General features: G+C 59.9%; 2 protein-coding genes across 2 annotated transcripts in view; both read left to right on the forward strand.

Annotated features, from left to right (window-relative positions):
* Positions 1 to 279: 279 nt before the first annotated feature.
* LIN7B (lin-7 homolog B, crumbs cell polarity complex component) lies at positions 280 to 10,688 on the forward strand. Its single transcript, XM_072921482.1, has 6 exons — positions 280 to 378; positions 1,295 to 1,413; positions 2,916 to 2,987; positions 6,895 to 7,104; positions 9,450 to 9,610; positions 10,615 to 10,688. Exons 1-6 carry the CDS (start codon positions 339 to 341, stop codon positions 10,634 to 10,636), a joined length of 624 nt encoding a protein of 207 aa, XP_072777583.1. The 5' UTR covers positions 280 to 338; the 3' UTR covers positions 10,637 to 10,688.
* A 7,250-nt stretch (positions 10,689 to 17,938) lies between these two features.
* Positions 17,939 to 23,431, forward strand: part of PPFIA3 (PTPRF interacting protein alpha 3) — a 54,173-nt gene continuing 48,680 nt past the window's right edge. The window contains exons 1-4 of the mRNA XM_072921447.1: positions 17,939 to 18,209; positions 19,808 to 19,909; positions 21,027 to 21,191; positions 22,527 to 22,601. Of these exons, the coding sequence (XP_072777548.1) occupies positions 17,979 to 18,209; positions 19,808 to 19,909; positions 21,027 to 21,191; positions 22,527 to 22,601 (573 nt within the window). The 5' untranslated portion in view covers positions 17,939 to 17,978. The remainder of the gene's footprint in view (positions 18,210 to 19,807; positions 19,910 to 21,026; positions 21,192 to 22,526; positions 22,602 to 23,431) is intronic.

A 23,431-nucleotide genomic window follows, 5' to 3' on the forward strand; every position in this document is an offset into this window, starting at 1 on the left:
CCCAATAATTTGGGACACCCCCCAAATATTTGTGACCCCCCCATTAATTTGGGATTTCCCCAATCCTCCCCCAACATTTGGGGTCTTCACCCCAAAATTTGGGGTCCCCCCATCCCAAATTTGGGGTCTCCCCCTTTCTGCGCACGCGCGGGGGGCGTGGCCATTTCCACAGGGGGCGTGGCCACATCAGGGCGGTGGGCGTGGCATGATACAAGCGGTGGGCGTGGTCTGAGCGAGAAGGGGGCGTGGTTTGTGCGGTACAGGGCGTGGTTTGTGCGGAAAGGGGCGTGGTTTGTGCTAAAGGGGCGTGGCCAGGCGGTGGGCGTGGCCGCGCGAAGATGGCAGCGCTGAGCGGGGACGCGCTGGGGCTGGAACGGGGTACGGGCGGATTTTGGGGGATTTTGGGGATTTTTGGGGGGATTTTGGGGATTTTTGGGGGTTCGGAAGGTGGGGGAGGGGAGGGGGAGAGGCTGAGGGGGGTCGGGAGTGGGGGAGGGGGCGCCAAGGGGCGGTTGGGGGGGGTTAAATGGGGAATTTTGGGGGAATTTTGGGGAATTTGGGGGTTTGGGGGGGCTGAGGAGGGGCAGGGGGTGAATTTTGGGGTGCAGGGGGAAATTTTGGGGTGTTTTGGGGTTGGTTTGGGGGCACAATGAGCAGTTTTGGGGGGCGGGGCTGCAATGAGGCTGTTTGGGGGTGCAGGGTGGTGATTTTGGGTGGTTTTGGGGTGATTTTGGTGTTTCTGGGGCTGTTTTGGGGTGACTGCGGCGATTTTGGGGTGATTTTGGGGCTGTTTTGGGTTGATTTTGGGGTGATTTTGGGGATAATTTGGGGTTGATTTTGGGGTGACTCTGGGGTTATTTTGGGGTGTTTTGGGATAATTCTGGGGGTGATTCTGGGGTGACTCTGGGGCTGTTTTGGGGTGACTCTGGGGGTGATTTTGGGTCATTTTGGGGTGATTTTGGGGTGTGTCTGATTTTGGAGTGACTGGGGCAATGTTGGGGTGACGGGTGATTTTTTGGGTCATTTTGGGGAGATTTTGGGGTGATTTGGGGTGACTCTGGGAGTGATTTTGGGGTGATTTTGGGGTGACTGTGGGGGTGAATTTTGGGTAATTTTGGGGTGATATTGGGGTGACTCTGGGGGTGATTTTTGGGGTGACTGGGGGTGATTTGGGGCTGATTTGGGTTTGATTTTGGGGTGACTCTGGGACGATTTTGGGGTGACTGTGGGGCGATGTTGGGCTGAATTTGGGGGTGATTTTGGGGTGATTTGGGGCTGATTTGGGGTCCCCCAGACGTGTCCCGGGCCGTGGAGCTGCTGGAGCGGCTCCAGCGCAGTGGGGAGCTGCCCCCCCAAAAGCTGCAGGCGCTGCAGAGGGTCCTGCAGAGCAAGTTCTGCTCCGCCATCCGCGAGGTGACCCCAAAACCACCCCAAAAAACCCAAAAAAACCCAAATCCACCCCCAAAAACCCTGAGAAAACCTAAATCCATCTCAAAAAACCCCCCAAAAATCCCAAATCCATCTCAAAGAACCCCAAATCCACCCCAAAAAACCCCAAAAAATCCCAAATCCATCCCAAAAAAACCCCAAATCCACCCCGAAAACACCCAAAAAACCCAAATCCACCCCAAAAAAACCTCAAAAATCCCAAATCCATCTCAAAAAACCCCAAATCCACCCTGAAAACCCCCAAAAAAACCAAATCCATGAAAAAACCCAAATCCACCCCAAAAAAACCCAAAAAACCCAAATCCATCTCAATAAACCCAAATCCACCCTGAAAACCCCCAAAAAACCCAATTCCACCCTGAAAACCCCAAAAACCCAAATCCATCTCAAAAAACCCAAATCCACCCTGAAAACCCCCAAAAAACCCAAATCCATCCCAAAAAACCCAAAAAATCCCAAATTCATCTCAAAAAAACCCCAAATCCACCCTGAAATCCCCCAGAAAACCCCAAATCCATCTTAAAAAACCCCAAATCCACCCTGAAACCCCAAAAAAACCCTAAATCCATCCCAAAAAATCCCAAATCATCTCAAAAAAACCCAAATCCACCCTGAAAACCCACAAAAAACCCAAATCCACCCCGAAACCCCCAAAAAATCCCAAATCCATCTCGAAAAACCCCAAATCCACCCTGAAAACTCCCAAAAAACCCAATTCCACCCTGAAAACACCAAAAAAAACCCCAAATCCATCTCAAAAAAACCCAAATCCACCCTGAAAACCCCAAAAAAACCCAAATCCATCAAAAAACCCAAATCCACCCCAAAAAAACCCCCAAAAATCCCAAATCATCTCAAAAAACCCAAATCCACCCAAAAAAAAAACCCAAAAAACCCAAATCCATCTCAATAAACCCAAATCCACCCCGAAAACCCCCCAAAAACCCAAATCCATCTCAAAAAACCCCAAATCCACCCCAAAACCCCCCAAAAAACCCAAATCCACTCCAAAAAAACCCAAACCCACCCCAAAAACCTCCAAATCCACCCCAAAATTCCCTAAAAGAATCCCCAAAAACCCCAAATCCACCCCAAAAACCCCAAATCTACCCCAAAAACCCCCAAATCCACCCCAAAAAGCCCCAAAAGCCACCTGGGAACCCCAAAATCCACCCAAGAATCCTGAAATTTTTGGGGTACCCCAAAATCCAAAGGGAAAAAGCAAAAATCCATTGGGGAACCCCCAAATCCCACCCTGGAAACCCCAAATCCAAAGAGGAACCCTAAAATCCATGGGGTAACCCCAAAAAAAACCCACCCTGGGAACCCCCAAAATCTGTAGGGGAACCCCCAAATCTTTCCTGGGACCCCCCAGTCCCCCCAGGGTCCCCCCAGATCTCTGCAGGTGCCTCTTGGGGGGTTTTGGGGTTTTGGGGTCCCCCCAAACAGCCCCGGGGTCCCCCCAGGTCTACGAGCAGCTCTACGACACCCTGGACATCGCGGGGAGCCCCGAAATCCGCGCCCACGCCACGGCCAAGGTACCCCAAAAACACCCCCGGCACCCCAAAAATGCCCACGACCCCAAAAATCCCCCTGGGACCCCAAAAAAAACCCCCAGGGGACCCCAAAAACAGCCCCGGAACCCCAAAACCACCCTGGGACCACAAAACCATCCTGGGACCCCAAAAACCCCTCCAGGACCCCCAAAACCCCCCCAGGGGACACCAAAAACAGCCCTGGAACCCCAAAACTGCCCACGACCCCAAAAACCCCTCCAGGACCCCCAAAAAAACCACCCAGGGGACCCCAAAAACAGCCCCGGCACCCCAAAAACACCCCCGGCACCCCAAAACCACCCAGGGACCCCAAAAACCCCTCCAGGACCCCCCCAAAAAAAAGCCCCCAGGGGACCCCAAAAACAGCCCCAGAACCCCAAAACCCCCCTGGGACCCCAAAACCTCCCCAGGGATCCCAAAACCACCCTGGGACCCCAAAAATCCCCCTGGGACCCCAAAAACCACCCTGGGACCCCAAAAACCACCCTGGGATCCCAAAAACACCCATGGGACCCCAAAAAAACCCCCCAGGGGACCTCAAAAACAGCCCCGGCACCCCAAAAACCCCCTGAGACCCCAAAAACAGCCCCGGAACCCCAAAAACCACCCTGGGACCCCAAAAACCCCTCCAGGACCCCCCAAAAAAAACCCCAGGAGACCCCAAAAACAGCCCCGGCACCCCAAAAATCATCCCAGCACCCCAAAACCACCCTGGGACCCCAAAAACACCCCCGGCACCCCAAAAACACCCATGACCCCAAAAACCACCCCGGCACCCCAAAAACCCCTCCAGGACCTCCCAAAACCCCCCCAGGGGACCCCAAAAACAGCCCCGGAACCCCAAAAACAGCCCTGGGACCCCAAAACCACCCACAACCCCAAAAACTCCCCAGGGATCCCAAAAACCCCTTCAGGACCCCCAAAAAACTCCCCAGGGGACACCAAAAACAGCCCTGGAACCCCAAAAATCATCCCGGCACCCCAAAAATCCCCTGGGACCCCAAAACCACCCCAGGACCCCAAAAACCCCTCCAGGACCCCCAAAAAAAACCCCCAGGGGACCCCAAAAACAGCCCCAGAGCCCCAAAAACCACCCCGGGACCCCAAAAACCCCTCCAGGACCCCCCAAAAAACCCCTCAGGAGACCCCAAAAACAGCCCTGGAACTCCAAAAATCCCCCTGGGACCCCAAAACCCTTCCAGGACCCCCCCCAAAAAAAACCCAGGGGACCCCAAAAACCCACCTGGACCCCAAAATCCCCTGGGACCCCAAAATCACCCCCAGCACCCCAAAAATCCCCCTGGGACCCCAAAAACTCCCCAGGGATCCCAAAAACCCCTCCAGGACCCCCCAAATAAAACTCCCAGGGGACCCCAAAAACCCACCTGGACCCCAAAACCCCCCTGAGACCCCAAAAACCCCTCCAGGACCCCCCCAAAAAAACAAAACCCAGGGGACCCAAAAACCCACCTGGACCCCAAAAATCTCCCCAAGGATCTCAAAAACTCCTCCAGGACCCCAAAAACCCCCCCGGGACCCCAAAAACACCCATGGGACCCCAAACCCCCCCCCGAGACCTCCCAAAAATCTCCCACCGACCCCAAACCCCCCCACTCCCGGACCCCAAAATGTCCCCAGGGAGCCCAAAACCACCCTGGGGACCCTAAAACTCACCCAGGACCCCAAAACAATTCAATGTCCCCAAATGTCCCCAATGTCCCCAACGTCTCCAATGTCCCCAAATGACCCCAATGTCCCCAATGTCCCCAAAACCCCCAATGACCCCATGACCCCAATCCCCCAAATGTCCCCAATGTCCACCAATGTCCCCAATGTCCTCAAATGTCCCCAAATGTCCCCAAATGTCCCCAAACCCCCCAATGACCCCCATGACCCCCATGACCCCAATCCTCCCAATGTCCCCAACATCCCCAAATGTCCCCAAATGACCCCAACATCATCAACCCCCCAAATGCCCCCAGTGTCCCCAATGTCCCCAACATGCCCAAAGCCCCCAATACCCCCAATGTCCCCAATGTCCCCAATGTCCCCAATGTCCCAAATCCACCTGAGTGTCCCCAATGTCCCCAATCCCCCCAATCCCCGCAATGTCCCCAATCCTCCAAATGTCCCCAAGGTCCCCAATTCCCCCAAATCCCCCTAATGTCCCCAAAGCCCCCAATACCCCCAATGTCCCCAATGTCCTCAAATGTCCCCAATGTCCCCAATGTGCCCAATGTCCCAAATCCTCCCAATGTCCCCAATGTCCCCAATGTCCCCAATCTCCCTCAATGACCCCCAATGTCCCCAATGTCCCCAACATCCCCAATCCCCCAAATGTCCCCAAACCCCCCAATGTCCCCAATGTCCCCAATCCTCCCAATGTCACCAATGTCCCCCATGATCCCAATGACCCCAGTGTCCCCAAATCCCCCAAATCCCCCTAATGTCTCCAATGTCCCCAATGTCACCATGTCCCCAAAGCCCTCAATGACCTCAATGTCCCCAATGTCCCCAATCCTCCCAATGTCCCCAATGTCCCCCATGATCCCAATGTCCCCAATCCTCCAAATGTCCTCAACGTCCCCAATGTCCCCAATGTCCCCAATGTCCCCCTTTATCCCAATGACCCCAGTGTCCCCAATGTCCGCAATCCCCTCAATGTCCCCCAATGTCCCCAACTCCCCCAAATCCCCCTAATGTCTCCAATGTCCCCAATGTCCCCCATGTCCCCAAAGCCCTCAATGACCTCAATGTCCCCAATGTCCCCAATGTCCCCAATGTCCCCAAAGCCCTCAATGTCCCCAATATCCCCAAGGTCCCCAACATCTCCAATGTCCCCAATCCCCCAAATGTCCCCAAGGTCCCCAACGTCCCCAATCCCCCAAATGTCCCCAGTGTCCCCAATGTCCCCAATCCTCCAAAAGTCCTCAAATGTCCCAAATGTCCCCCATGTCCCCAATCCCCTCAACGTCCCCAATGTCCCCCATGATCCCAATGATCGCAATCCCCTCAATGTCCCCAGTGCCCCAAATCCCCCAAATCCCCCCAATGTCCCCAATGTCCCCAATCCCCTCAATGTCCCCCATGTCCCCAATCCCCCCAACGTCCCCGCTGTCCCCACTGTCCCCAATGTCCCCAATGTCCCCAAAGCCCCCAATCCCCCCAATGTCCCCAATGTCCCCAATGTCCCCAATGTCCCCAATGTCCCCAATGTCCCCAATGTCCCCAATCCCCCCAACGTCCCCAATGTCCCCAATCCCCTCAACGTCCCCGCTGTCCCCACTGTCCCCCCGCTGTCCCCAGGCCACGGTGGCGGCGTTCGCGGCCAGCGAGGGCCACGCGCACCCGCGGGTGGTGGAGCTGCCCAATGTCCCCAACATCCCCAATGTCCCCCAATGTCCCCAACGTCCCCAATGTCCCCAATCCCCCCAGTGTCCCCAATGTCCCCAATGTCCCCAAATCCCCCAATGTCCTCCATGTCCCCAATCCCCTCAATGACCTCAATGTCCCCAAGGTCCCCAACATCTCCAATGTCCCCAATCCCCCAAATGTCCCCAAGGTCCCCAATGTCCCCAATCCTCCCAATGTCCCCAACGTCCCCAACGTCCCCAATCCCCCCAATGTCCCCAGTGTCCCCAATGTCCCCAGTGTCCCCAATGTCCCCAATCCTCCAAATGTCCTCAAATGTCCCAAATGTCCCCCATGTCCCCAATCCCCTCAATGTCCCCAGTGCCCCAAATCCCCCAAATCCCCCCAATGTCCCCAATGTCCCCAATCCCCTCAATGTCCCCCATGTCCCCAATTCCCCCAAATCCCCCTAATGTCTCCAATGTCCCCCATGATCCCAATCCCCCCAGTGTCCCCACTGTCCCCCCGCTGTCCCCAGGCCACGGTGGCGGCGTTCGCGGCCAGCGAGGGCCACGCGCACCCGCGGGTGGTGGAGCTGCCCAAGACCGAGGAGGGTTTGGGCTTCAACATCATGGGGGGCAAAGAGCAGAACTCGCCCATCTACATCTCCCGCGTCATCCCCGGCGGCGTCGCCGACCGCCACGGCGGCCTCAAACGCGGCGACCAACTGCTGAGCGTCAACGGCGTGGTGAGGATTTGGGGAGAATTCCCGGGATTTTGGGTACTTTGGAGTGGTTAAATTGGGGTTTGGGGTGGTTAAATTGGGGTTTGAAGGGTTAAATTGGGGGTTTGGGTGGTTAAATTGGGGTTTGAAGGGTTAAATTGGGGGTTTGGGTGGTTAAATTGGGGTTTTGGGTACTTTGGGGTGGTCAAATTGGGGTTGGAAGGGTTAAATTGGGGGTTTTGGGGTGGTTAAATTGGGGTTTGAAGGGTTAAATTGGGATTTTGGGTGGTTAAATTGGGGTTTGAAGGGTTAAATTGGGATTTTGGGTGGTTAAATTGGGGTTTGAAGGGTTAAATTGGGATTTTGGGTGGTTAAATTGGGGTTTTGGGTACTTTGGAGTGGTTAAATTGGGGGTTTGGGGCGGTTTTGGGGGGTTTGGGTGGGATATGGGGTGGCAAACTGCCATGGGGGCCTCAAATGCGGCGACCAGCTGCTGAGCGTCAACGGCGTGGTGAGGATTTGGGGAGAATTCCTGGGATTTTGGGTACTTTGGAGTGGTTAAATGGGGGTTTGGAGTAAGTTTGGGGCAGTTTTGGGTGGTTTTTGGGGTCGGGGCAGTTTCTGGGTGGTTTTTGGGGTCTGGTCCATTTTTGGGTGGGATTTTGGGGCCGGGGCAGTTTCTGGGTGGGATTTTGGGGTCTGGTCCATTTTTGGGAGGGATTTTGGGGCCGGGGCAGTTTCTGTGTAAGATTTTGGGGCCGGGTCCATCTCTGGGCGGTTTTTGGGGTCCCATCCCGGTTTTGGGGCGCAGAGCGTGGAGGGGGAGCAGCACGAGCGCGTGGTGGAGCTGCTGAAGGGTTTTTGGGGTCTGGTCCATTTTTGGGTGGGATTTTGGGGCCGGGTCAGTTTTTGGTTGGGTTTTTGGGTTCGAGTCCATCTCTGGGTGGGTTTTTGGGGTTCCATCCCGGGTTTTGGGGCGCAGAGCGTGGAGGGGGAGCAGCACGAGCGCGCGGTGGAGCTGCTGAAGGGATTTTGGGGTCTGGCCCATTTTTGGGTGGGATTTTGGGGTCTGGTCCATTTTTGGGTGGGTTTTTGGGTCTGGGGCCGTTTCTGTGTGGGATTTTGGGGCCGGGTCCATCTTTGGGCAGTTTTTGGGGCTCCATCCCGTGTTTTGGGGCGCAGAGCGTGGAGGGGGAGCAGCACGAGCGCGCGGTGGAGCTGCTGAAGGGTTTTTGGGGTCTGGTCCATTTTTGGGTGGGATTTTGGGGTTGGGGCAGTTTTTGGGTGGTTTTTGGGGCCGGGGCAATTTTTGTGTGGGCTTTTGGGTCTGGGGCAGTCTCTGGGTGGTTTTTGGGGTCTGGTGCATTTTTGGGTGGGATTTTGGGAACGGGGCAGTTTTTGGGTGGGATTTTGGGGCCGGGGCTGGTTTTGGTTGGGATTTTGGGGCCGGGGCAGTTTCTGGGTGGGATTTTGGGTTCGGGGCAGTTTTTGGGTAGTTTTTGGGTTCAGGGCTGTTTCTGTGTGGGTTTTTGGGGTCAGGTCAGTTTTTGGGTGGGTTTTTGGGGCCGGGGCAGTTTCTGTGTGGGTTTTTGGGGTCTGGTCCATTTTTGGGTGGGTTTTTGGGGCCGGGGCAATTTTTGTGTGGGTTTTTGGGTCTGGGACAGTCTCTGGGTGGTTTTTGGGGTCTGGTCCATTTTTGGGTGGCTTTTTTGGGTCTGGGGCATTTTTTGGGTGGGTTTTTGGGGCCGGAACTGGTTTTGGTTGGGATTTTGGTTTTGGGGTCGTTTCTGGGTGGGATTTTGGGGCCGGGGCAGTTTCTGGGTGGGATTTTGGGTTCGGGTCAGTTTTTGGGCAGTTTTTGGGGTTCAATCCCGTGTTTTGGGGTGCAGAGCGTGGAGGGGGAGCAGCACGAGCGCGCGGTGGAGCTGCTGAAGGGTTTTTGGGGTCTGGTCCATTTTTGGGTGGGTTTTTGGGGTCGGGTCAGTTTTTGGGCAGTTTTTGGGGCTCCATCCCATATTTTGGGGTGCAGAGCGTGGAGGGGGAGCAGCACGAGCGCGCGGTGGAGCTGCTGAAGGGTTTTTGGGGTCTGGTGCATTTTTGGGTGGGATTTTGGGGCCGGGTCAGTTTCTGGGTGGGTTTTTGGGGCCGGGTCCGTCTCTGGGCAGTTTTTGGGGTTCCATCCCGTGTTTCGGGGCGCAGAGCGTGGAGGGGGAGCAGCACGAGCGCGCGGTGGAGCTGCTGAAGGGATTTTGGGATCTGGTCCATTTTCGGTTGGGATTCTGGGGTCGGGTCAGTTTCTGTGTAGGATTTTGGGTTCGGGTCAGTTTTTGGGCAGTTTTTGGGGCTCCATCCCATATTTTGGGGTGCAGAGCGTGGAGGGGGAGCAGCACGAGCGCGCGGTGGAGCTGCTGAAGGCGGCGCAGGGCTCGGTGAAACTCGTGGTCCGGTACACGCCGCGCGTGCTGGAGGAGATGGAGGCGCGATTCGAGAAACTGCGAACGGCGCGGCGCCGGCAGCACAACAGCTACTCGTGAGCGCCTGAACCCCAAAATCTGAGTGCCTGAACCCCAAAATCTGAGTGCCTGAACCCCAAAATCTGAGTGCCCAAATCACAAATCTGAGTGCCCAAACCCCAAATCCTGAGTGCCCAAATCCCAAATTTGAGCACCCAAATCCCAAATCCTGAGTAACCGAACCCCAAATCTGAGCGCCCAAACCCCAAAATCTGAGTGCCCAAACCCCAAATCCTGAGTGTCCAAATCCCAAAATCTGCGTGCCCAAATCCCAAATTCTGAATGCCCAAACCCCAAAATCTGAGTGCCCAAACCCCAAAATCTGAGTGCCCGAACCCCAAATCCTGAGCGCCCAAATCCCAAATCCTGAGCGCCCAAATCCCAAAATCTGAGTGCCCAAATCCCAAAATCTGAGTGCCTGAACCCCAAAATCTGAGTGCCTGAACCCCAAAATCTGAGTGCCCAAACCCCAAAATCTGAGTGCCCAAACCCCAAAATCTGAGTGCCCGAACCCCAAATCCTGAGCGCCCAAATCCCAAATCCTGAGCGCCCAAATCCCAAAATCTGAGTGCCCAAATCCCAAAATCTGAGTGCCTGAACCCCAAAATCTGAGTGCCTGAACCCCAAAATCTGAGTGCCCAAATCCCAAATTCTGAGCGCCAAACCCCAAAATCTGTGTGCCCAAATCCCAAAATCTGAGCACCCAAATCCCAAAATCTGAGCGCCCAAATCCCAAAATCTGAGTGCCTGAACCCCAAAATCTGTGTGCCCAAATCCCAAAATCTGAGCACCCAAATCCCAAAATCTGAGTGCCCAAATCCCAAATCTCTGAATGCCCAAACCCCAAATCTGAGCGCCCAAACCCCAAAATCTGTGTGCCCAAATCCCAAAATCTGAGCACCCAAATCCCAAATCCTGAGTGCCCAAATCCCGAACCCCAAAATCCCAAACCGCCCCCTGACCCCCCCGACCCCCCTGACCCCCCTGACCCCGCTGACCCCACCCCAATTTCTCCCCACAGGTCACTGGAATCGAGGGGGTAGAACCCCCCGGGACCCCCCGCGGCACCCCTGGGACCACCCGGGACCCCCCAAATCACCTGGGACCCCTCTGGGACCCCCCAAAGTCACCTGGGACCCCCCCAGGACCCCCCAAAATCACCTGGGACCACCCGGGACCCCCCCAGGACCCCCCAAAATCACCTGGGACCACCGGGGACCCCCCAAAGTCCCCCCTGGACACCCCCAGGACACCCCAAAATCACCTGGGACCCCCTGGGACCCCCCAAAGTCACCTGGGACCCCTCTGGGACCCCCCAAAATCACCTGGGACCCCTCTGGGACCCCCCCAAATTCACCTGGGACCACCCGGGACCCCCCGCGATACCCCTGGGACCACCCGGGACTCCCCAAATTCACCTGGGACCCCTCTGGGACCCCTCTGGGACCCCCTGGGACCCCCCAAAATCACCTGGGACCCCTCTGGGACCCTCCTGGGACCCCCCAAAATCACCTGGGAGCCCCCGGGACCCCCCCAAAATCACCTGGGACCACCCGGGACCCCCCAAAATCACCTGGGACCCCCCAAAGTCCCCCCTGGACACCTCCAGGACCCCCCAAAGTCCCCCAGGACCCCTCTTGGACTTCTCTGGGACTCTCCAGGACCCCCCAAAATCACCTGGGACCCCTCTGGGACCCCTCAAAATCACCTGGGACCCCTCTGGGACCTCTCTGGGACCCCCCAGGACCCCCCCCCAGGACCACCCAAATTCACCTGGGACCCCTCTGGGACCCCCCAAAATCACCTGGGACCCCTCTGGGACCCCCTGGGATCCCCCAGGACCCCCCAAAATCACCTGGGACCCCCCCGGGACCCCTTTGGGACCCCTCCAGGACCCCCCAAATTGACTTGGGACCCCCCTGGGACCCCCCAGAACCCCCCAGGACCTTTCTGGGATCCCCCAAAATCACCTGGGACCCCCCCCCAGGACCCCCCAAAGTCCCCTGGGACCCCCCAGGACCCCTCTGGGACCCCCCCAAAAGTCACCTGGGACCCCCAAGGACACCCCCAAGACCCCTCTGGGACCCCTTTGGGACACCCCAAAGTCACCTGGGACCCCTCTGGGACCCCCCCAAATTCACCCGGGACCCCCCAGGACCCCTCTGGGACCCCCCGCCCCCCCCCCAGTACATTTGGGATTTCTGTACAGTATTTATTGGCGGCTATTTAAAGGCGTGGCCCAGGTGGGTCACCTGTGTCACCTGAGTGTCACCTGAGTCACCTGGAGGGGGGTCATCTGTGTCACCTGTGTGTCACCTCTGTCACCTCTGTGTCACCTGTGTCACCTGTGTCACCTGAGTGTCATCTGTGTCACCCGAGGGTCACCTGTGTCACCTGAGTGTCACCTGAGTGTCACCTGAGTGTCACCTTTGTCACCTCTGTCACCTGTGTGTCACCTGAGTGTCATCTTTGTCACCTGAGTGTCACCTGTTACACCTGTGTCACCTGTGTGTCATCTGTGTCACCTGTGTCACACCTGTGTCACCTGAGTGTCACCTGAGTGTCACCTGTGTCACCTGCAGGGGGGTCACCTGTGTCACCTGAGTGTCACCTGAGTGTCACACCTGTGTCACACCTGTGTCACCTGAGTGTCACCTGTGTCACCTGAGGGTCACCTGAGTGTCACACCTGTTTCACACCTGTGTCACCTGTGTCACACCTGTGTCACACCTGTGTCACCTGTGTCACCTGTGTCACACCTGTGTCACCTGAGTGTTACCTGCAGGGGGGTCACCTGAGTGTCACCTGTCACCTGTGTCACCTGAGTGTCACCTGAGTGTCACCTGTGTCGCCTGAGTGTCACCTGTGTCACCCGAGGGTCACCTGTGTGTCACCTGCAGGGGGGTCACCTGAGTGTCACCTGAGTGTCATCTTTGTCACCTGAGTGTCACCTGTGTCACCTGAGTGTCACCTGAGTGTCACCTTTGTCACCTGAGTGTCACCTGTGTCACACCTGTGTCACACCTGTGTCACACCTGTGTTACCTGTGTCACCTCTGTCACCTGAGTGTCACCTGTGTCACACCTGTGTCACACCTGCGTCACCTGTGTCACCTGTGTGTCATCTGTCACCTGAGTGTCACCTGCAGGGGGGTCACCTGTGTCACCTGTGTCACATCTGTGTCACCTGAGTGTCACCTGAGTGTCACGTGACCGTGGCCCGGCTTTGGGGGGGGGAGGGGTCCAGGTGCCTTTTTTGGGTGGGAAAAGGGGAAAATGGGGGGGGTGTGTGTGTGGTGTTTCGGTCTCCATGGCAACCGGGGAGGGGGCGGGGCTTGGTCTCCATGGCAACGGCGGGGAGGGATGCTCAGTCTCGTCTCCATGGCAACCGGGGAGGGGGCGGGGTCACGTCTCCATGGCAACGCGGGGGGTGTGTGGAGGGGCGGTTTCCATGGTGACGCGGGGGGGAATCCCGTCTCCATGGCAACGCGGGGTGGGGTGGAGGGGCGGTTTCCATAGTGACGCGGGGGGGGGGGGGATCCCGTCTCCATGGCAACGGGGCTGATGCGCTGCTCCGTCTCCATGGTGACCGCCAGGCAGGGAAGCGCTCCCGTCTCCATGGCAACGCGGCTGATGCGATGCTCCGTCTCCGTGGCAACGCGGGGCGGTCCCGTTGCCATGGCAACGCCCGCGGGGGGGGTGCGGGGAACGGCCCATCCCCATGGCAACGCGGGGGCGGGGCCGTCTCCATGGCAACGCGCATGCGCGCCCGCCCCCGCCCCCGAGCGATGACATCACCCCCGCCGCGGCCCCGCCCCCCGCGCGCTCCCATTGGCCGCCCGCCCTCAGGCCACGCCCCTCCCTCCCACCCGCCGAGGGGGCGGGGCCAAGGCGCCGCCGGCGGCCCGGGGCGCGCTCCCATTGGTCGGCGCCGCCGTCAATCAGCGCCGCTCTTAAAGGGCCCGCGCAGCGTTTCGCGGGGCCGGCCGGGGGGGGGTCGGTACCGGGGGGGGGGGCGGGCGGCGGCCGCGGGGCTCGGGCGGGCCCGGGGCGCGCTGGGGGCCGGAACGGGTGCGGGGGCGACCGGCAGCGACCCCCCCCCGGGCCCCCCCTCCCCGCCGGGCCGCCTCCCTCCGCCGGAGCTGCCGCAGCGCCGCTCGGAGCCCAGGTAGGAGCAGGGCCCGACCCCCCCGGGAGCCCCCGGGACCCCCCGGGACCCCCCGGGACCCCCTTACCCCCGGCCCGCCGCCCGCAGCGGCATCCCGAATCCCAAATCCGCATCCCGAATCCCAAATCCGCATCCCGAATCCCAAATCCGCATCCCCAATCCCAAATCCGCATCCCAACCCCATCCCGGCCCCGGTACCCGCATCCCGAATCCCAAATCCGCATCCCGAATCCCAAATCCGCATCCCGAATCCCAAATCCGCATCCCGAATCCCAAATCCGCATCCCCAATCCCAAATCCGCATCCCGAATCCCAAATCCGCATCCCGAATCCCAAATCCGCATCCCGAATCCCAAATCCGCATCCCCAATCCCAAATCCGCATCCCGAATCCCATCCCGGCCCCGGTACCCGCATCCCGAATCCCAAATTCGCATCCCAAATCCGGCATCTCCATCCCGATCGCATCCCGGCCCTGGCATCCCCATCCCGATCCCAAATCCGCATCCCGAATCCCAAATCCGGCACATCCATCCCGGCCCCATCCCGGCCCCGGCATCCCCATCCCAAATCCGGCGTCCCCATCCCGGCCCCATCCCGGCCCCATCCCGGCTCCGGCATCCCCATCCCGAACCCCAAATTCGCATCCCAACCCCGTCATCGCCATCCCGATCCCATCCCTGCCTCGGGAGCCGCATCCCAACCCCGGCATCCGCATCCAAAATCCCAAATCCGCATCCAAAATCCCAAATTCTCATCCCCATCCCGGCTCCGGCCGCCGTGTCCCGTGTCCCGATCCCATTCCCGGGCCCGGCCCCGCTGTCCCCATCCCGATCCCATTCCCGGGATCTCCGTCCCACCTCCGACATCCCAATCCCAATCGCGGCCCCTCATCCCCATCCCCATCCCAAACCCAAATTCCCCATCCTAAACCCCATCCTAAACCCAAATCCCCCATCTCAAACCCAAATCCCCCATCCCAAACCCCATCTCCATCCCAAACCTCCTATCCCAAACCTTACATCCTAAACCCCAAACCCCCATCCCAAACCCCATCCCAATACCCACCCCAAACCCCAAGCCCCCATCCCAAATTCACATCCCAAACCCCATCCCAAACCTCATCTCCATCCCAAACCTCCATCCCAAACCTCAAACCCCCATCCCAAACCCCATCCACATCCCAATCTCCATCCCAAATCCAATTCCCATCCCCATCCCAAAACCCCCATCCCAAATCCCAAACTCCCCATCCCAAACATAAACTGCATCCCAAACCCCCCATCCCAAATCCCAAACTGCCCATCCCAAACATAAACCCCATCCCAAAGCCCAAACTCCATCCCCATCCCAAACCCCATCCCAAATCCTCCATCCCCATCCCCAATCCAAATCCAAATCCCATCCCAAACCTTATCCCAAACCCCCCATCCCAAATCCAAACCCCATCCCCATCCCAAATTCAAATCCCATCCCAAACCTTATCCCAAACCCCCCATCCCAAATCCAAACCCCATCCCCATCCCAAATTCAAATCCCATCCCAAACCTTATCCCAAACCCCCCATCCCAAATGCAAACCCCATCCCTATCCCAAACCCCATCCCAAATCCTCCATCCCCATCCCAAACCCCATCCCCATCCCAAACCCCAAACCCCATCCCAAAACCTCCATCCCAAATTCCCCATCCCAAACCCCAAACCCCATCCCAAACCCAAACCCCACCCCAAACCCCATCCCAAACCCCATCTGAAACCCCAAACCCCATCCCAAATCCCCCACCCCAAACCCCCCATCCGAAATTCCCAAACCTAAATTCCCCATCCCAAATCCTGCATCCCCCATCCTGACCCCATCCCCATCCCAAACCCACATTCCAAACCCCAAACCCCATCCCGAATTCCCAAACCCAAATTCCCCATCCCAAACCCCAAACCCCATCCCAAGCCCTCCACCCCAAACCCCCCATCCCGAATTCCCAAACCCAAATTCCCCATCCCAAACCCAAAACCCCCATCCCCATCCTGACCCCATCCCAGACCCCCCATCCCCATCCCCACCCCCAGCACATCCCCCTGCCCCATTTCATCCCAGTGCCCCCCAGTGCCCCCCAGTACCCCCCCCAGTACCCCCCAGTACCCCCCATTTCATCCCAGTACCCCCCACTGCGTCCCATTGCACCCTCCATTGCGCCCAGGTGTGCCCAGGTGCCCCCAGGTGTGCCCAGGACGATGTGGGGCCCACCTGTAGAATGGTTTAGGACCCCCACAGTGGGGTCAGGACCCCAAAATGGGTCAGGATTGGAGCAGTTCCGGGTACTGACCCCATATCCCCATACCCAGGTGTGCCCAGGTGTGCCCAGGTGTGCCCAGGTGTGCCAAGGTGTGCCCCAGGTGCCCCCAGGTGCCCCCAGGTGCCCCCAGGATGATGTGCGAGGTGCTGCCCACCATCAGTGAGGACCCCCAGAGTGGGTCAGGCTTTGATCAGTCGCTCATGTCCCTCTCACACTGTGTCCCCCCAGGTGTGCCCAGATTTGTCCCCAGGTGCCCCCAGTTGCCCCAGGTGTGCCCAGGTGTCCCCAGGTGCCCCCAGGTGTGCCCAGGTGCCCCCAGGATGATGTGTGAGGTGCTGCCCACCATCAGCGAGGACCCCCAGAGTGGGTCAGGACCCCCAGAGTGGTTCAGTCTCAGATCCAGCTCTGACATTGCCCTCACTGTGTCTCCCCCCAGGTGCCCCCAGGTGTGCCCAGGTGTGCCCAGGTGTGCCAGGATGATGTGGGAGGTGCTGCCCACCATCAGTCAGGACCCCCAGAGAGGTTCAGGACCCCCAGAGTGGGTCAGGCTTTGATCAGTCACTCATGTCCCTCTCACACTGTGTCCCCAGGTGCCCCCAGGTGCCCCCAGGTGTGCCAGGATGATGTGGGAGGTGCTGCCCACCATCAGTCAGGACCCCCAGAGTGGGTCAGGACCCCCAAAAGGCCCAGTCTGAGATCAACCACTGATGTCCCTCTCACTCCCTGTGCCCCCAGGTGCCCCCAGGTGTGCCCAGGTGTGCCCAGGTGCCCCCAGGATGATGTGCAAGGTGCTGCCCACCATCACTCAGGACCCCCAGAGTGGTTCAGTCTCAGATCCAGCTCTGACATCTCCCACACTGTGTTCCCCCAGGTGTGCCCAGGTGCGCCCAGGTGTGCCAGGATGATGTGTGAGGTGCTGCCCACCATCAGCCAGGACCCCCAGAGTGGGTCAGGCTTTGATCAGTCACTCACGTCTCTCACACTGTCTCCCCCCAGGTGCCCCCAGGTGTGCCCAGGTGTGCCAGGATGATGTGGGAGGTGCTGCCCACCATCAGTCAGGACCCCCAGAGTGGTTCAGGACCCCCAGAGTGGGTCAGTCTCAGATCCAGCTCTGACATTGCCCTCACTGTGTCTGCCCCAGGTGCCCCCAGGTGCCCGCAGGTGTGCCCAGGTGCCCCCAGGTGTGCCCAGGTGCCCCCAGGTGTGCCCAGGTGTGCCCAGGTGTGCCAGGATGATGTGGGAGGTGCTGCCCACCATCAGCGAGGACCCCCAGAGTGGGTCAGGACCCCCAAAGGACCCAGTATCAGCTCAGTCACTGACATCTCCCTCCCTGTGTCTCCCCCCAGGTGCCCGCAGGTGTGCCCAAGTGCCCGCAGGTGCCCCCAGGATGATGTGGGAGGTGCTGCCCACCATCAGTCAGGACCCCCAGAGTGGGTCAGGACCCCCAGAGTGGTTCAGGCTTTGATCAGTCACTCACGTCTCTCTAACTCCCTGTGCCCCCAGGTGCCCCCAGGTGCCCCCAGGTGCGCCCAGGTGTGCCCAGGTGTGCCCAGGTGCGCCCAGGTGTGCCCAGGTGTGCCCAGGTGCCCCCAGGTGTGCCAGGATGATGTGGGAGGTGCTGCCCACCACCAGTCAGGACCCCCAGAGTGGTTCAGGACCCCCAGAGTGGTTCAGGACCCCCAGAGTGGTTCAGGCTTTGATCAGTCGCTCATGTCCCTCTCACACTGTGTCCCCCCAGGTGTGCCCAGGTCCCCCCAGGTGTGCCCAGGTGTGCCAAGGCGCCCCCAGGATGATGTGGGAGGTGCTGCCCACCATCAGTCAGGACCCCCAGAGTGGGTCAGTCTCAGATCCAGCTCTGACATTGCCCTCCCTGTGTCTGTCCCCAGGTGTGCCCAGGTGCCCGCAGGTGCCCCCAGGTGTGCCAGGATGATGTGCGAGGTGCTGCCCACCATCAGCGAGGACCCCCGGCGGGGCTCGGGCTCAGCAGAGGACCCGGGCCTGGAGCAGCTGATGGTGCAGATGCTGCGGGAGCGCGAGCGGCTGCTGGAGACGCTGCGGGACACGCAGGAGGGGCTGAGCACGGCGCAGCTGCGCCTGCGCGACCTGGCCCACGAGCGGGACCTGCTGCAGCGCCAGCTCAACTGCGCCCTGCCCCAGGTGAGGGCGGGGGCGGGGCTAAATGGGGTGTGGTGCAGGTGGGGGAGGGGCTAGATGGGGTGTGGTGGGGTGTGGCAGGGGTTAAATGGGATGTGGCAGGGGTTAAATGTGGCATGGTAAGGGTTAAATGGGGTGTGGTACAGGTGGGGGCGGGGCTAAAGGGGACGGGGAAGGGCTAAATGGGGTGTGGCAAGGGTTAAATATGGCATGGTAGGGGTTAAATTAGTGTGGCAAGGGTTAAATGCGGCATGGTAGGGGTTAAATGTGGTGTGGTACAGGTGGGGGCGGGGCTAAAGTGGGAGGGGATAAATGGGGTGTGGCACAGGTGGGGGCGGGGCTAGATGGGGTGTGGCAGGGGTTAAATGGGGTGTGGCAGGGGTTAAATGTGGCCTGGTAGGGGTTAAATGTGGCATGGAAGGGTTAAATGGGGCATGGTAGGGGTTAAATTGGGTGTGGTACAGGTGGGGGAGGGGCTAAATGGGGTGTGGCAGGGTGGGGGAGGGGCTAGATGGGGTGTGGCAGGGGTTAAATGGGGTGTGGCAGGGGTTAAATGCGGCATGGTAGGGGTTAAATGGAGCATTGGGCAGGTGGGGGCGGGGCTAAACGGGGTGTGGTGGGTGGGGGTGTGGTTAAATGGGGTGTGGTGCAGGTGGGGGCGGGGCTAGATGGGGTGTGGTGGGTGGGGGAGGGGCTAAATGGGGTGTGGCAGGGGTTAAATGCGGCATGGTAGGGGTTAAACGTGGCATTGTAAGGGTTAAATGGGGCATTGTAGGGGTTAAATGCGGCATGGTAGGGGTTAAATTGGGTGTGGTACAGGTGGGGCGGGCTCAAATGGGGCGTGGTGGGTGGGGGAGGGGTTAAATGTGGCATGGAAGGAGTTAAATGGGGCATGGTAGGGGTTAAATGCGGCATGGTAAGGGTTAAATGGGGCGTGGTGGGTGGGGGCGGGGTTAAATGGGGTGTGGCGCAGGTGGGGGCAGAGCTAAAGGGGTGTGGCAGGGGTTAAATGTGGCATGGTAGGGGTTAAATGGGGCGTGGTACAGGTGGGGGAGGGGCTAAAGGGGGCGGGGTTAAAGGGGGAGGGGCTAAATGTCCCCAACATCCCCAATGTCCCCAATGTCCCCACATGTCCCAAATGACCCCAATGTCCCCAATCCCCCCGATGTCCCCGATGTCCCCAATCCCGATGTCCCCAATGTCCCCAACAGCTCCAATGTCCCCAAATCCCCCCAATGTCCCAAATGTCCCCAATCCTCCCAATGTCCCAAATGTCCTCAATGTCTTCAATGTCCCCAGTGTCCCCAAGTGTCCCCATGACCCCAATGTCCCTGATGTCCCAAATGTCCCCAACGTCCCCAATGTCCCCAATGTCCCCATTGTCCCCATTCCTCACATCCCCCAATGTCCCAAATCCCTCTAAGGTCCCCAATGTCCTCATTGCCTCCAATGTCCTCAAATGTCCCCAACCCCCAAATGGTCCCAATACCCCCGATGTCCCCAACGTCCCCAACGTCCCTGCTGTCCCCACTGTCCCCGAGGATGTCCCCGAGGATGTCCCCACTGTCCCCATGTCCCCAAATGTCCCCGCTGTCCCTCAGGAGCTGGCGGCGCTGACCAAGGAGCTGAACGTGTGTCGGGAGCAGCTCCTGGAGCGCGAGGAGGAGATCGCCGAGCTGAGAGCCGAGAGGAACAACACCCGGGTGAGTGGTGGGGTGGGCACCTGGGGACACCTGGGGCACCTGGGGACACCTGGGCACACGTGTGCACACCTGGGGACACCTGGGGCACCTGGGAACACACCTGGGGGCACCTGGGCACACCTGAGGAGCACCTGGGGGCACCTGGGGACACACCTGGGGGCACCTGGGGCACCTGGGGACACACCTGGGGGCACCTGGGGACACACCTGGGGGCAGCTGGGGGACACACCTGGGGGCACCTGGGGACACCTGGGGGCATCTGGGGGACACACCTGGGGCACCTGGGGGTATCTGGGGCACACCTGGGGACACCTGGGGACACACCTGGGCACACCTGGGGGCACCTGGGGGCACATGGGGGGCAGCTGGGATACCTGGGGACACACCTGGGGGCACCTGGGGACACCTGGGGGACACACCTGGGGCACCTGGGCACACCTGGGCACACCTGGGGACACCTGGGGACAGCTGGGGGCACCTGGGGGGCAGCTGGGGACACACCTGGGGGTACCTGGGGGATAGCTGGGGGCACCTGGGGACACACCTGGGGACACCTGGGGGCAGCTGGGGGACACCTGGTGCACCTGGTCCCCAACGTCCCCCAACGTCCCCAATGTCCCCAATGTCCCCGTTAATGTCCCCAATGTCCCCAATCCCCCCAATCCCCCAATCCCCCCAGTGTCCCCAATGTCCCCAATGTCCCCGTTAATGTCCCCGTGTCCCCAATGTCCCCAGCTGCTGCTGGAGCACCTGGAGCACCTGGTGTCCCCAATGTCCCCAACATCCCCAATGTCCCCGTGTCCCCAATGTCCCCAATGTCCCCGATGTCCCCAATCCCCCCAAATGTCCCCATGTCCCCAATGTCCCCAATCCCCCCAGTGTCCCCAATGTCCCCAATGTCCCCAATGTCCCAATGTCCCAATGTCCCCAATGTCCCCATGTCCCCAATGTCCCCAGCTGCTGCTGGAGCACCTGGAGCACCTGGTGTCCCCAACACCCCCAATGTCCCCAATGTCCCCAACGTCCCCAATGTCCCCAATGTCCCCAATCCCCCCAACGTCCCCAATGTCCCCAATGTCCCCGATGTCCCCGTTAATGTCCCCGTTAATGTCCCCAGCTGCTGCTGGAGCACCTGGAGCACCTGGTGTCGCGCCACGAGCGCTCTCTGCGCATGACCGTGGTCAAGCGCCAGGCCCAGTCCCCGGCCGGGGTCTCCTCCGAGGTCGAGGTGCTCAAAGCCCTCAAGTCGCTCTTCGAGCACCACAAGGCCCTGGACGAGAAGGTCTGGGGGGTCCTGGGGGGTTTTGGGGGGTCTTGGGGGGTCTTGGGGGGTCCTGGGAGGTCCTTGGGGGGTCCTTGAGGGGATTTTGGGGTGTCCTTGGTGGGTTTTGGGAGGTTCTTGGGTGGTGCTTGGTGGGTTTTGGGTGGTTCTGGGAGGGTTTCAAGGTGACTTGGTGGGACCTGGTGGGACCTGATGGGATCTCAAGAGAGTTTTGGGGTGACTTGGGTGGTTTTGGGGGTCTCTGAGGGGTTTTGGGGGGTCCTTGGTGGGTTTTGGGGGGTCCTTGGTGGGTTTTGGGTGGTTCTGGGAGGGTTTCAAGGTGACCTGGTGGGACCTGTTGGGACCTGATGGGATCTCAAGAGGGTTTTGGGGTGACTTGAGGGGTTTTGGTGAGTCTTGGGGGTCCTTCGGGGGTCCCTGAGGGGTTTTGGGGGGTCCTTGGTGGGTTTTGGGAGGTTCTGGGAGGGTTTCAAGGTGACCTGGTGGCACTTAGAGGTCCCAGGTGGGACCCAAAGGGATCTCAAGGGGGTTTTGGGGGGTCCCTGGGGGGTTTTGGGGTGACCTGGTGGGTTTTGGGTGGTTCTGGGAGGGTTTCAAGGTGACCTGGTGGGACCTGGTGGGACCTGATGGGATCTCAAGGGGGGTTTGGGGTGACTTGAGGGGTTTTGGGGAGTCTTGGGGGTCCTTCGGGGGTCCCTGAGGGGTTTTGGGGGGTCCTTGGTGGGTTTTGGGGGGTCCTTTGTGGGTTTTGGGTGGTTCTGGGGGGGTTTCAAGGTGACCTGGTGGCACCTGGAGGTGCCAGGTGGGACCCAAAGGGATCTCAGGGGGGTTTTGGGGGTCCCTGAGGGGTTTTGGGGGGTCCCTGGGGGACTTTTGGGGTGACCTGGTGGGTTCTGGTGGCCTTTGGGACATCCTTGGTGGCGTTTTGGTGGCCTTGGGGACATCTCAGGGGGGTTCTGGTGGCCCTGGGTACATCCTTGGGGGAGTTCTGGTGACCTTGGGGACATCTCAGGGGGGTTCTGGTGGCCTTGGGGACATCCTTGGTGGGGTTTTGGTGGCCTTGGGGACATCTCAGGGGGGTTTTGGTGGCCTTGGGGACATCTCAGGGGGGTTCTGGTGACCTTGGGGACATCTCACGGGGGTTTTGGTGGCTCTGGGGACATCTCAGGGGGGGTTTGGTGGCCTTGGGGACATCTCAGGGGGGTTTTGGTGGCCTTTGGGACATCTCAGGGGGGTTCTGGTGGCCCTGGGGATGTCCTGATGTCACCCCGATGTCACCCCGATGCCACCCCGATGCCACCTCGGTGTCCCCGCGGTGTCCCCGCGTGTCCCCAGGTGCGGGAGCGGCTGCGGGTGGCCCTGGAGCGCGTGGCCGTCCTCGAGGAGGAGCTGGAGGTGTCCAACCAGGAGGTGGGACAGAGGGGACAGAGGGGACAGAGGGGACACCGGGGTGGTGGCACCGGGCTGGTGGCACCAGGGTGGTGGCACCGGGGTGTCCCCGTGGGTGGCCCCAGGGGTGATGCCCATCGAGGTACTTTGGTGGGTGGCATTTGTGACATGTCCCCGTGTCCCTGTGTCCCTGCGGGTGGCATTGTCCCTGTCCCTGTCCCAGGGGTGGCACTGTCCCGATGTCCCCATGTCCCTCTCCCTGGGGGTGGCACTGTCCCCGTGTCCCCATGTCCCCGTGTCCCTGGGGGTGGCACTGTCACTGTCCCCGTGTCCCTGTCCCTGTCCCTGGGGGTGGCACTGTCCCTGTCCCTCTGTCCCCGTGTCCCCATGTCCCTGTCCTTGGGGGTGGCATTGTCCCTGTGTCCCCGTGTCCCTGTCCCTGGGGGTGGCACTGTCCCTGTCCCTGTCCCTGTCCCTGTCCCTGTCCCTGTCCCTGTCCCTGTCCCTGTCCCTGTCCCGGGGGTGGCACTGTCCCCATGTCCCCATGTCCCCATGTCCCTGTCCTTGGGGGTGGCACTGTCCCCGTGTCTCTATCTCCCTGTCCCTGGGGGTGGCACTGTCCCCGTGTCCTTGTCCCCGTGTCCCTGTCCCTGTCCCTGTCCCGGGGGTGTCACTGTCCCTGTCACTGTCACTGTCCCTGTCCCTGTCCCCACAGTCCGTGTCCCTGCGGGAGCAGCTCTCTCTGTCACTGTCCCTGTCCCGGGGGTGGCACTGTCACTGTCACTGTCCCCACAGTCGCTGTCACTCCGGGAGCAGCTCTCTCTGTCACTGTCACTGTCCCTGTCCCTGTC

This window comes from Taeniopygia guttata, chromosome 37 (genome assembly GCF_048771995.1).
Source record: "Taeniopygia guttata chromosome 37, bTaeGut7.mat, whole genome shotgun sequence".
Classification (NCBI taxonomy): Eukaryota; Metazoa; Chordata; class Aves; order Passeriformes; family Estrildidae; genus Taeniopygia; species Taeniopygia guttata.

What these genes read in the sequence shown, in the direction of transcription:
- LIN7B (XM_072921482.1), top strand. Translation starts at nt 339, where the DNA reads ATGGCAGCGCTGAGCGGGGACGCGCTGGGGCTGGAACGGG. An exon ending in GCGCCCACGCCACGGCCAAG is followed by an intron (nt 2,988 to 6,894) that starts GTACCCCAAAAA and finishes CGCTGTCCCCAG; the next exon opens with GCCACGGTGGCGGCGTTCGC. An exon ending in TGCTGAGCGTCAACGGCGTG is followed by an intron (nt 7,105 to 9,449) that starts GTGAGGATTTGG and finishes TTTGGGGTGCAG; the next exon opens with AGCGTGGAGGGGGAGCAGCA.